We start from the raw sequence: 14,205 nt of genomic DNA on the forward strand, positions 1-14,205 counted from the left end.
TAAGTATTGGGAACTTTAATTGATATTGGAAGTAGGGCAATGTGCTTCAGGCAACAATCGAAAAGGAAATGAAGATTGGAGATGCCAATGAACTTCACTCAATTCAATTACTTATTCTTAGAAAATATAAGTGCCGGACTAAAATCATGAGGCTAATGTATTTTTCTTAGCGTGAGGGGTGGGGTGTGGGTGCTCTCAAAGCAAAATTGTTAATTGGTAGGATACGTAAAACCTATTAACCTGTCCTACTAATCACCAACAAGAACCGACAAGAGCGTTTTTGTAATTATGTTCCAATGGTAATAATATCCTATCACACCAGTTCCCGACGGGATCTTCCTGAGACTGGTCATACGGGCATCTACATGAGACCGCGAAGTAAACAAATTGGGTGGGATACAAATACCCCCCAAAACAATTAATGAGAAATAGGTGAATGATGCTCGGGTACGTACAATATCCACGCTGTTATTAATGTGTAGCTTTGCTATTCAACAGGACCTATACTCAACCATCATTATTGTGTAAAATTAATATATTTAAACGGTTTTTAAAGTCGTATAAACATTGTGACCTCTAGAGGGCCCACAAGCCAAAAATGTGATTTTTCGTACAATCACGGGCCATAATCCAGAAAGTTACGGTCTGATAACATGCAGGAATATTGTATTGAAAGGAATTGGGGGGGGGGAAGTGGCCAAATGGTTAGCGCGTGGGCATTCTATCATAAGGTCTGTCATTGAGCCAAATGGTGTAGTTACTATTCCTCAGGGTTGTATGTGACAATCGCCTGTCCCACCTCGTGGTTTTTTTACGGGTTCTCCAGTTTCCTCCCACTGCTAAAGACCCCTACGCGCAAGCGAAATATTGAAATAAAATTTAACCACGTGTTAGTCCCGAAATGTCCTAGTTTGTGTCGAGTGAACGTTAAACCCCATTTAGCTCTCTGTATGTGACAAGGAGTAGGGTCGCCTGTCCATCCTCATGGGTTTTCTCTGGGTCTTCCGGTTTCCTCCCACTGGTAAAGACCACTACGCGAAAGCGAATTATTAAAAAAAATTGAACCATATGTTAGTACGAAATGACCTAATTTGTGTCGAGTGGGCGTTAAAGCCCATTTTTCTCTCTCCCTCTTTTTGGGATATAAGCATATCTTTTAAGTTTCATCTAAATTGGATAAAAATTGTGACATCTAGAGGGTCTACAACCTTGGTTTTAGTTTTACATACTTTTGTACTATTGCGTACAAGAAATTCGAATATAACCATCATTATTGTGTAACGGGGAAATTTGAACTCAACCGTCATTAGGTATAATGGTGATATATTTAAAGGGTTTTTAAATTCGTATAAAAATTGTGACCTCTAGATGATCCACAAACTAAAAAAACGTGATTTATCATACAATCAGTGGCCATAATCCAGAAAATTAGGGTCCGATATGTGCGAATATCGAAAGGAACCGAGATCTTGGGAGATAAAAATATATTTTAGGTTTCATCAAACTCAGATAAAAATTGTGACCTCTGGGGGGGGGGGGGGCACATGGTAGTACATACTTTTACACTATTGGCGTACAAGTAGCGGCCATTTTGTTGGGCAGTTTCTATCTAATTTTCACAATATTCTCACTGAACCATCATTAGGGTGTAACAGTTATATGTTCGTATGGCTTTTTTAAATCGTATAAAAATTGTGACCTCTATAGAGAATTCACAAGCTAAAAACGGTCTGATACATGCCAATATCAAAAGGAACAAAGACCTTTTGGAGATAAACCTATATTTCATGTTTCATCAAAATCAGATAAAAATTAAGACGTGTAGAGTGTCCACAAACACATTGTGGGCGACGACAATATACGTGAACATGAAAATGTGGGCATATAAAAATGTGTTTCTTAATCACAAACACAAAGATGACACAAAATCTAATTTCATAGATTTTTTATTATTATTTAAGTTATTGTTATTACATAATTTATAACAATATAGACACTAACAACAAATTCGGTTTCATAAAATAAAAGTTATCAGATAATAGTATAAATACAAAGATACCATAGTATTCGCTATGAACACATCAAATAAGAAGAGTTATCGATTGTCTAGAAAGAGGAAGCATACACTGCCTTATTTACAATACCTGTCACAAAATATTTCAGATATAGACATGATTTATTCTAATTGTATCAAGATATCTGCACCATTTTGAACAGCTAATACTTTTAAGCTTGAAGCTAGTTCTCAAAATATAACAATAGGATCAAAATGGTATTAATATTTTTCTTTCAAAATCAACATGATTTAGTTACTGTATCGTAAACACCAGTTACAGATATGTGTTTAATCTTGAAATGTGTTATAAATACGGTTTTAGTTATTGTGTTTTAAAAATATGACCAGTTTACAAATCTGATTAATTTTTCTGAGTAAAAACAATTTTATGGTGATGGGAGGGAATCTGAGTAACTCTTCTGAGTAAAAACAGTATTATTGTGCTGAACGAGAATCTGAAGATCACATCTTATGTGTCAACATTATATTATAGAATAAACAAAATAAATATATAACCAGCACTATTTTACTTTCTAAGTTATATCTACGGAACATCTATATTTAACAATAACAAATATAATATATGTAATACATTAAAACAATAACAGGCATAATAAATAAATGTAAGAATCACCTACCAACTGTACATGTTTTTATTACTAGTTATAAAGTTTTACTGTATGGATTTTTATGCCAAATATCTACAAAATAAGGACGGTTTTAGAGGTGTGCCAGATAGTTTCCTAAATTTTTTCTGTTTGCTTTTGTTATATTCTTACCTTCTAAATGGTAAATTGAAAATCTAAGCTCATCAAATAATTTTTGATGTTTCGATTTAGATTACATGGCCAATTGGCATTCCTGGTACAATTCCAATAATTTCTGACAAATCTGAAATTATACTTGACGTCATGCGAAAGGAAGGGTTAACTTAAAAACTATGAATGGCCCATTCCTCATTAAGATTTTATGTCTGGATAATCCTCGAGTGATTTAAGTCATCTTGTGAGCAAATGTATACATTATATGCAATTAATTATAAATGTACAGTTACATAATTATGTAAATAGTGTTGTAAAAGGATCGTTTCTTATTTGTACAACTTAATGGACGGTTTACAAAGTCTGTGTATATCATGCATCAAATAAAAAAATAGACAGTTTTGTACATATAGTTGTAAATGGACAGTTTCTAATTTTTACTGGACAATGATGGATGGTTATAAATGATATGTGTGTAATATATAGAGGATATTTGTCGTTTTAGAGTGAATAACATATTTTATTTCATCTCTAAGCAAGAAAACTTATATTTTCACGAATGTCCATATTCATATATGGACAGTACAACCACATTCGTTTATGACAATGATGGATGGTTATAAATGATATGTGTGTAATATATAGAGGATATTTGCGACAAACCAACAAATGTTCTATTTATTTTATGATTTTACAATCATTTTAGGTAAAAACAACTAGCCAGTGGAATAACACTTTTATTTCACTGATAAAACGCGGTATTCCACTACTGATTATAAAATAAATCGTATTATACCACTCCTGTTTTAATTATTTTATATAACGAACTAATATTATTTGATTTTATAGCTGATCTACATGCATTCACTACTTGTGTTTTATATTTTCCAACTGCAAAAAATAAAGTTAATATAATTGCAACTTTAAAATAAGTTCAAAATGTGGATAAAGGAATTATAAGAAAGAAGATCTGCACAGTATTATTCACAATTGACAAATATAATTTTACAAACAAAAATTTGGTGAAAATTCATTATTTCAAATAAAGACCTCATTAACCTCAAGTGAATATTCTGATTTCTGAATAATGAATATTACTTCAGCCAAGAAAGTTGTATGGATTAACATTGAATATTGGTATCAATTGCGGTAGAAAATGACACCAATAGTCAATTCATGTATTTACAATAAGATGAGGTTAATACAGTGCATTGATCAATTTTCTGTTATGAGGTTAAAGGATTGATCCCTTAATTATCAATTTATAAAATCAATATAACTTTCCCTTTTTTATAAAATAAAAAAAAAATATTCTAGTTCTCAGACACTCCAGGGTCACATAAAAAGCACCTGATGACTTGTTTTTTTATCAGATATACCCTAAGAAAATAGTACTGACCATAATTTTCATCAGAGAAGATATCAGATATACCCTAAGAAAATAGTACTGACCATAATTTTCATCAGAGAAGATATCAGATATACCCTAAGAAAATAGTACTGACCATAATTTTCAGAGAAGGTATCAGATATACCATAAGAAAATAGTACTGACCATAATTTTCATCAGAGAAGGTATCAGATATACCATAAGAAATTAGTACTGACAATAATTTTCATCAGAGAAGGTATCAGATATGCGTCAAGAAAATCAGAATTCATCAAATATAGTCAATGTTTTGCTACATTTCCTAATGGCTTTTTTAAAACCTTTAATAATGAGCTTACCTCTTAATCTGCCAGCTTTCTGTATAACTTGATTAACTTTTTTTAAGCATGACAAAAGTTCTTGGTGATTATTACAACGTATTTTATAACCACTGATTAAATCTCTATTTAAATCATATAATTCCATATAACCAGTTCTCATACTTTTCCTGTAACATACATAACAAAAATATCTTAAAGCGATAGTTGCATATTTTCTAAGAAAACCTAATTACAGTAAATATGTCTTTCTTTAGGCCTGAAATGTTATCTAAATTATTAATTAAACATTGACTAGCTTATCAAGATCATAATCAACTCACGATTCCATCGTTAGCCTGTGATATTTAGTTTATTATGGTCCAAACAGTAATTTGAATCGCTAATTATGTTGGTTCAGAGTAAAGCAATTTGACTTAAATTTTCAGCATATTCTGTATTCATTATCTAGTTTTTAACCATTATAGCGAGAACTTTTAGCTCTTTATCTAATCTTCCATAATGCACCTTTAATAGTTTGTTAGATCACCATTATACAATCATAGGAATCATTTTAGCACTAAAATAATAATAACAACGGAAGTAATAGTAATTTTACCTCCCATGTTTTCTATACACTTCACAGGCGCGGATCCAGAGGGGGGGTCCAGGGGGTCCGGCCCCCCCCCCCCCCCTGCTCAGACTTGAAAATTTGAAGGGTCCGAGAAACTTAAATCAAATAGCCTGAATCTGACCCAAAAATTGCGAGTTTGTATACAATGAGTGGAGTCATGACTTTCATTCCATTGTGGGCAAAAACAAATAGTCACATACAGCTCTGGCAATTAGCCAAAAACGTCAACAGCATAAATTGCCGTCGGGACTAATTGACCCCACGGCAAATCGCTGATTGACGACGGCAATTTATTAATACCGTACTGTATGAAAATATAAGTTTATTGAAATTTAAAGAGTTTTATTAACACTGTTCGCCTGTTGACGTTGAATATTGTTGTGTTTGCTTTTTAATTTTATCGGCGACGTTGATAAGAAAAAAAACCTGGCCCCGAGTTCACAAAGCATTCTCAGACTTAAGTTAAGAATTTACTCAAAATTGTTCGCCTTATTTGAACTAAAAGATAGCCCTTTATAAAACTTTTGTTGTTTTAAAGTATCAAATACATCAATAAGAAAGTATGTGCAAAGTTTTGTGTTTCTGGATCAAAGATATATCTCATAAACAGTGATTGAAAGTTGAGTAAATTCTTAACTTAAGTCTGAGAATGTTCTGTGAACTCGAGGCCAGGTCATTTATTTTATCAAATTTAAAAAAAAATATAAAAAATATGCTAGCGGAATTTATAAGATTTTTTAAAAATTTGATACATAACATATACACCGCTTATGTTTTATTATTATTATTATTTAATTATTATTATTATTATTATTATACCTGAAGAGAATGTCTTATTAGGTGAACTTGAAACATGCCCTTACCGCGAAGCAGTGGAAGTTAGGCCTACTACAGCAATCGAGAGTGCAGGTAAAATACTTCCGACTTTTTTATACGCGCATTTAAAACAATTGCTGCGTGAGACGTAACCCCACGTGTGTTTAAAATCGGGTAATTAGAGATTAACAATAAACTAAATTCATCATCAATCGATTTATTTAATTTCATGCTCTGAAAGTAAAAACAGTAAACCAAGTCTATAGACTTTTCGGCTGTGAAAGTTTGTGCTCTGGAAAACCCCGACCAACTTTCCTATACTTAAATGGACTGGTTACTCTTAATAGTAAATTGATACTGCTAATAAAGCTTGTTAAGAACAACCATAGTATGGCATCTGAAGATATTTTGTTCCTTACCTGTGAAGGGAGCATTCCCCATCAACATTTTAAGGACATTTTATGCGATTTTATTGGCGATTTTTAGACCTGTAATTTTGGAATTTACCTTTCGGAAATACGTCAGAATGCACCAAATTGAATCTAATTTACCAAATTTTTCTGGGGAAGGGCCCCCCAACCCCCCGTTACAATCTTTAGCGCCTTCGGCGCTCGCGGCGGTGGGCTACGCCCACCACCATTAGTTAAGCAATTATCCAACCTAGACCCCCCCCCTGCAAAAAACTCCTGGATCCGCGCCTGCTTCATGGAATTGGTAAAGTACAACGTTGATGCTTCAAGTTGTAAATGATATATTTGAAAATATATATCAACTAACATACATGAAACCACTTGAGAAGTGCTTTTTACAACCCTCCAAGTTCATCGCAGCAAGAATATTCATTCAATTTGATTCACTCACTCCATTCGTTTGACACCTTCCTCTCAAAATACTGTGGTGGAAATATTCATTCACTTTGATTCATTCACTCCGTTCATTTGACACCCTCCTCTCTGGTGGAATGAACTAGTGGTTTGGTGACAGGCAGTATATGCCTGAAATACTGCCAGACTGCATTTCCAGCAGTCTTTTTTCAAAAATTTCTGGGGGAGGCCCCTAGTTGAAACTCACGCCTTTGTCCCCTTAACCTTAGAGACCAGTATCCAATATACATCAGGGTTGTTTGAAATACAGTTCTTCACTTACTGACCATTCAAACATAATATCTGGACAAATGATTTTTTCTGTCTAGTCAGTATGAATGACTAAAGTCGATATCTTGCACGGCCGTAAATTTTGGCATCTAATTGCAGCCTGTCCTGTATTAAAGGGAAGTAACTCTACCTAAATGTGTTTAAACTCCAAAGTGAAAAGTAAAGCCAAAAGACTCAACTGAAAAAGATTGTGCTTATTACAAGAAGTGAGTTAGGCTATTTCAAGATTGAGTTGGCTGAAAGATTTTCCACAGGTGTGATACAAAAATAGATAATATAAGATGAGAAGTTAGATAAGTGGATTTAGCTATGGGCAAGTTAAATTCTCTATGGGGGTACTCGATTGAATGTTCTGGAATTGAATTCTCTCAGTCCCAAAAGTAGTGACAATCGTGTGAACAGGTGGATTTCGGGCTACAACGCATGCGTCGACTAAATAAGAAAATATCTTAACCAACCATGCAGCCGATACATATATGTTGTGTTTTATTACGTCATGATTCTACTCACAACACCTCCATTATCGGGACTAGCAGAACAGTAACAGGACTGAATTCTGCGTTACTCGATTACAATTCCATGAATTCAGGACATTCAGACTGACAATCAAGCATCACCTATGTAGCTACCCATTGGGCAAGTGTCCACTTTTCATATTGCAACAACCCTGTATGTTATTTATCAAATTAATCAAACTTACATGTCCCCCATTAATCTGGCATCTTCTGCTCTTACAACCATACTGCGTATCAAGTTAGAGTGATCGGCCATTTCTGCTGTAAGTTTCTGCCGCACAGAATGAAAATCATCAACCTAAAGTAAAACCACAACAACTGTATAATACACGAACACTATTTATGGAATAACAATTACTGGTTTATTAACAGAAGAATTGTATAATGTTTACTCTTTCAATAATCTACAATTTGGTGAGAATGATTAAATATATGTGGTGACTTGTTAAATCTCTGTATCTAAATAAGGTTTTGTGAAAGACAAATTTGCTCACTAGGTATAAAAAGAACTAAATATGTTTTATCAACCTGATAAAAGCCAAAATACATATAACTAGACCACATGCACATGTTTATGGAACTGGAAACATAGACTGGCAAGCAATTAACTTTAACCTGGTAGAAAAATGATATTTCACAAATTTACTTGCATGTTTTGTAAAAATGTTTCATATAAAGAGTCAATGGTTTAACTTCCGTTCAAATATTCATCAAAATACACTTCTTAAGATATTGTCGGAAACTGTTGAAAATCTAGTCAGAGAAAGGACAAGCTAGGTGGCCTACATATCCACATGACACAGTCCATATCATATATTATCCACTAGACACATGGAAGGACAGGGGCACAGTTTATTCAAGTTAATAAAATATATGTATATTAAAAACAATTATATAATCAAGCCTAGTGGTCTTTTTTATTAATGTCTCAGGCATTGCTAGAAATAAAAGTATGTAAACTTTGACTTACTCTAACTAAAATTGTCTCTAATGTTCCCATCTCAATAGGAAAATCTACTATTGACTGTAAATCTTCTATTTTAAGGAATGTTGCTACAGCTTGTATAATATCACCCGCTACATCCATATCATCAGTTTTAATAACAAGCTATTTTATAACATATAAAATAACATCAGGTTGAATAGCTATTTATTGAATATAAATTAATATCAACAGTGTACTAGCTACCTCTTTATAAAATATAAGTAATATCATCAGTTGTAATAGCTACCTATTTATAAAATATAGACAACATTAGTTTTATTGAATATAAACTAACTTCATCAGTTTTAATAGCTACCTATGTATACAGCATAAACTAACTTCATCAGTTTTATTAGCTACCTATTTATACAGTATAAACTAATATCATCAGGTTTAATAGCTACCTACATTTATTGAATATAAACTAATATCAGTTTTAATAGCTTCCTACATTTATTGAATATAAACTAATATCATCAGTTTTAATAGCTGCCTATTTAATGAATATAAACTAATGTCATCAGTTTTAATAGATATTTATTTATTGAATATAAACTGTCATCAGATTTAATAGCTATCTATTTACATATAAACTTATAAATATCATCAGCTATCTATTTATTCAATTTAAATTAATATCATCAGTTTTGAAAGGTTTCAGTTTATAAACTCAATATAATATTCCCAGTTTATACAATAAAAACCAAATCAATACTGTTACTGAATACTGGGACACAATACCATAATTAGGATTTCTATTGTCTTATTGTATATTTGAACAAAAACTAACTAATTTTTTGATGTTTCACTTAATTTTGATGTTGTTAAATTGAAATCTGAAATATTTCTTTGTATTTGGCGTTTTTATAGTCACTGTTATTTGTTCATTCTTCATAATTAAATCTAAGGAGTTCAACATTTAATTGAAAACACAGATAGGCTTGGACAGATTTGAAAAGAACACATATCATTTACTGCTTTAAATTCTCTTTTCTCTTATTCTCATATAGAGTTAAATTTAAATTGAATCACAGTCCTTTACATATTGCATTTAGAGCTGAGCTTATCCCAAAACATCCCATTAAACTAATATTTATATATTTACCTGTCCATTCTGTTCCATCTGAATTATAAGTGGACCCGTTCCTCTCAGAGACATGAATGCTACTTTTAAATTTCCTTCACATTCTAAATCATCTTGCATTAAAAAGTTCTGGTTTATCCACATCAAAACCTAATAAATTACATAAAACAACATCAATTAAATCTTGAATTTTGTCAATGAATAGAATAAGTTCTCATATGTCCTATTTTATGTTAATTGAATTCTATGAATAATTATTGATTTGATAAACACCCATAGATCAAATCTAAAACTTATTATTATTCTTAGGATTGTGTCGTGTAATGGATCTCTTATCTACTAAATGCCACTAAAAGAGTATCAGAAATCGATGGCTTAAAAGAAAAATCCCAGGTGATTAAACATTGTTTATTCTGCAGTGAAGGCACTTTATAATTATTTAAAATGAAAAATTGGAGGTTGACATTTTAAAAGAGTTCTGTAACATATAAAGCGTTGTAGAGATCATTTCCAAATAGCTCAATATTTTGAGCTGAAACATTTAGACTGTGTAAATTGAGATTAAAGTTTATCGAAGAAAATTGTGACTTTACACTTAAATTCGGAATAATTTGAATGCACATGAAAAAATCTCAGCCGAAAATGTACTTTTATTAACCAAAGATGCTTTTATTTCTGTAATGGTATCTTATTAATGTACGTTTCTAAACCTTTCTTCACTTTAAAGGCAACACCAATGAAAAAAATTACCCTTTGTACACGTTCGTTGATTTGGAATGTGACCGAGCTTTTTGGTTCTGGAATATTATTTTCACAGAGAGAGTACATAGAAAATCTAGGTAACTGTCTTGTTAACTCAAATACATGGAACTGTGTGCTGTAATTAATTAAAACCATAGTTATTTATGAGCTTCATGCATTTCTTTTCCAAGCATTTTAATTTCATTTGGTTTACATGAATCTTAGGACAAAATATCTAAAAGTATTACTAAACAATTAAATGAAAGTACTTAATTGTTGGTCCAAAACATACCAAATTGGCAGAAATACAAACAAATGTCACAATGAGCTGGTAGAGCTGATAGCAGATGGATTTGTTTCATAATATAATCCAACACAGCAAATTTGACAATGAATGCTTGTGGTCATGGACGATGTTTCTATCTGATATTGTCATGTTTATTAGATTGTCATTGTTTGTGAAATTGAAATAATTTTTATTCTAGAATGTTCATTCAAATTCCTCAAACATCAGAGATATCATACTTTTGATATTGTATATTAACAGCCTTAAAAATGTATTTTATGTTTACAGCAATAGATATTTTATTTTACGCTAATAATATATATATTATAATGAATGTTTCTTTATGTTTGCAAGGGGAAAACATACCTAGTTTTTGAACCAACCAATGTTTTTATATGTAAATCGACTAATACATCTTTAGGAGGAATAATTGGAACTTTTAAATTACAGGATAGGTTTGTACTAATAGGATGACTGAAAGAAATAACATAAAACATTTATTTTTTATTGAGTTATAGAAGGCATAGTCAATTTTAATAAATATAATTTCAATATCATATTTAAAATAATTTGAAACTCATCTAATTACCAAAAATCTATTAAGACATTTTGAATGTGCATGAAATCAGTTGTATTTGGATATTGATATTTCGTTTGTTATACATGAAGATCTAACCAATTGTAGTGGGAGGTCGTGTCAGGGGTAATACGAGCAGGTTTTGACCCTATGACGTCAGACTTTTGATCAATAATTAGCGTTGATGATTCTACTGGGATACCCACAGTTCCGCGCAATGCCCACCAAGAACTCGTCGCAACAGACTCTTCATTGGCTAATTACTCACATCAATCAGAACACGGATTATATAACAACTCTTCCAGAACCTAGTGTAGTAAAGAAAAGTTAAATGAAATTTTTAACTATAAAAAACAAAACGAAATAGGATCTGTGTTTTAATCAGATTGATTTCAAGCAGAAGTGAGGGTTTCTCAAATACTATAGGGCAAAAGTCTTTAGTAGCCACCTTATATCACTGAAATTTTCTATTAACTTACACAACATGGCTTTCTCCTTCAAATATTCCTTCTGCAAATATTAAAACAGCTCTAATCACTGTATCTGTAACAATAATCATAATAGCCAGATTATTAATTTACATTTTACATCTATAACCTTGTTCATTATGTCATTACTCTTTAAACCAGGTTAGCTCAGCTGACTGAGCAGAATTCATTGCATGAAAACTGGCAATGAACATCTGAGTTTTTGCTTGATAATTCAATCTGTTCCTAACGATATCGATAACCACATTCATTATACAAACAAATAAATTTTTTAGCTTTATATGGTAGTCTGGAATCAATATCAGATATCAATTAAATTCAAAATGCTTCTTCTTCTCATGACCTTAAACACTGTGAATAAAATTTAAACTCAATTGGATATTAACTTTATCCTCTAGAGCATCCACAAGCAGTTGTGAAAGACGGATGGACAGGGGTGACAACAATATACCACCACATTTAAATGTGGGCATATACAAATAAATTGATAAGCAATAACATAGGGTTTCCATGATCAGAAAGTCTGATAGCCAATGTATTTGGAATATCTATATAGCTTCATTACATTAATTAGGTGTGTAATATAAATAGAGAATCTCCTTCATATCAAAAAAGATGAGTAGGAGATTTTATTTATCACCCAATCCTTTCTTACATGCACAAATAAATAAATATAATTCTTTGCTATAGCTTTCACTTTTAGTGAATCTGATTACATTGAGGCTTAGTGATACATAATTTGCAAAGTCCTTTATATTGACCCAGTGTTTCCATCAAGGTCAATTAAATAAAGATAGTTCATTTTTAATAAGAAAAAGAAGTTACTTTTAAGAAAAAATGAACTGTTCTTTGAAAATAAAAAAAGTAGTTCCTTTTCAACTGACCAATCAAATTCATGTAAAGCGATATCTCCTAAGGAGCAGTAGATTATGAAATTTATCACACAAGCGATATCAACTGTAGAATGTATTATTGGGTGATAAAGTCTACTAACCATTGGATGTACTAATTAACAGTTCCACATGTGCCTGAAAAAGATTTTATATGTACTTGAAAGTTTAATTGCATTTTGTAAATACATTCATAAATTGTTTCACTGACATTTAGTAACTGAACTGGAATTACATAGGTCACAATTCTATGGAATATAATTACTGCTTATTACTGAGAACATTTTGACTATATATTCACACACAATATACTGTAACATACTATTGAGATGAATTAAACAACATAATGACATACCAAAATGTATTTAAGAATAATTTTAACAAACTTACAGGTGTCTTCTCATCACCAGGATTCACAGCTAAAGTTGTTTGTAGTTGTGTATTAGCCTGAAAAATGAATAGATATATTTTCCTACTAAATGTTATCATCATATGGTACAAAATGCTATTGCCAAGTCTAGGGAAACTAAATTTCGGTTATTCCCACTTTGAGTCAATTCTAAACTTGTCTATAGATATACCTTTTTTGGTTTTAATAATACATATGAGCATATCTGTGGTGTATATAAACCCTTGTGTGTTATATTGAGTCCGGCACACTATGTGGATTCTATTGAATTTCAAACAGTACTATGTAGACCAGAACCAAGCAGGGTGTCATCGTCTCCATATTGGAATTATATCATATCAAAAATCAAAGTCTGTCAATCGATGCACAATTGTCAAAGGAGCAGGCATGCCAAATTTCATGTTGGTCATACTTGAATTACCCGAGTTGTAGGTTCGTTTGGAATGAGTAGCGCTTGGGGATTTATTACTAGTCCAAAAAAGTGGTATTTTCTACAATTTTCTTTATATATATATTTTGTGTACTTACAGGTATAATTCCCATCTGTGCGTTATCATATTCTCCTATTTGTCCCCCTACAGTTGTAATGTGAGCACCAGATGCAGTACTACCAGAATGGCCACCAGATCCACCTGATGATCCAGTACCACCAGCTATCAGAGCAGACACATTCCCACCAGAGCCTAATCTCATATTCTCTTCATAGTTTTTTAATTCAAGCATCAAATTCTAAAACAAAACATTATAATTTTAAATATAAAAACCTTAAAATAAGTTTTGATATTTTGATTATCTGATCTGACATTAATTTCAAACAATTATTTTTCTGGGCACAATGTAGAAAGAAAGAATAATAATCATTTGTTAGATTTACCTGCTTTCTCTGACTTAACTCGCGAATACTGTCTTGTTCTAAATTAGAATCCATCAAGTTCCCGGACATATCTGGTGCTGCTGGGTTGTAACCACGAACTTAAAACATTTTAAAATAATTTACACACAAAGACTGGATAATTCACTACAACATTTCAGTTTTATTCTCTCCACTTGTAAATTCTATCAACCATTAATATTAACTAAGATTAACTAATATGTAAGAAATACATATTAGTGTCTAAGGGCT

At 31.8% G+C, this 14,205-nt stretch overlaps 1 protein-coding gene across 3 annotated transcripts in view; it reads right to left on the reverse strand.

Moving 5' to 3' along the window:
- Positions 1–1,930: 1,930 nt before the first annotated feature.
- The window catches only part of LOC126824789 (Bardet-Biedl syndrome 2 protein homolog), a 37,039-nt gene continuing 24,764 nt past the window's right edge, over positions 1,931–14,205 (reverse strand). For all 3 annotated transcript variants that reach the window (XM_050554177.1, XM_050554174.1, XM_050554175.2), the window contains exons 11-22: positions 13,957–14,054; positions 13,611–13,811; positions 13,064–13,120; positions 12,778–12,811; positions 11,775–11,838; positions 11,085–11,192; positions 10,442–10,568; positions 9,713–9,841; positions 8,593–8,730; positions 7,808–7,920; positions 4,546–4,694; positions 1,931–3,708 (exon numbers count right to left, since the gene is read on the reverse strand). In XM_050554177.1, the coding sequence (XP_050410134.1) occupies positions 3,608–3,708; positions 4,546–4,694; positions 7,808–7,920; positions 8,593–8,730; positions 9,713–9,841; positions 10,442–10,568; positions 11,085–11,192; positions 11,775–11,838; positions 12,778–12,811; positions 13,064–13,120; positions 13,611–13,811; positions 13,957–14,054 (1,319 nt within the window). In that variant the 3' untranslated portion in view covers positions 1,931–3,607. The remainder of the gene's footprint in view (positions 3,709–4,545; positions 4,695–7,807; positions 7,921–8,592; positions 8,731–9,712; positions 9,842–10,441; positions 10,569–11,084; positions 11,193–11,774; positions 11,839–12,777; positions 12,812–13,063; positions 13,121–13,610; positions 13,812–13,956; positions 14,055–14,205) is intronic.

This window comes from Patella vulgata, chromosome 6, assembly GCF_932274485.2.
Source record: "Patella vulgata chromosome 6, xgPatVulg1.2, whole genome shotgun sequence".
NCBI classification, from domain to species: Eukaryota; Metazoa; Mollusca; class Gastropoda; family Patellidae; genus Patella; species Patella vulgata.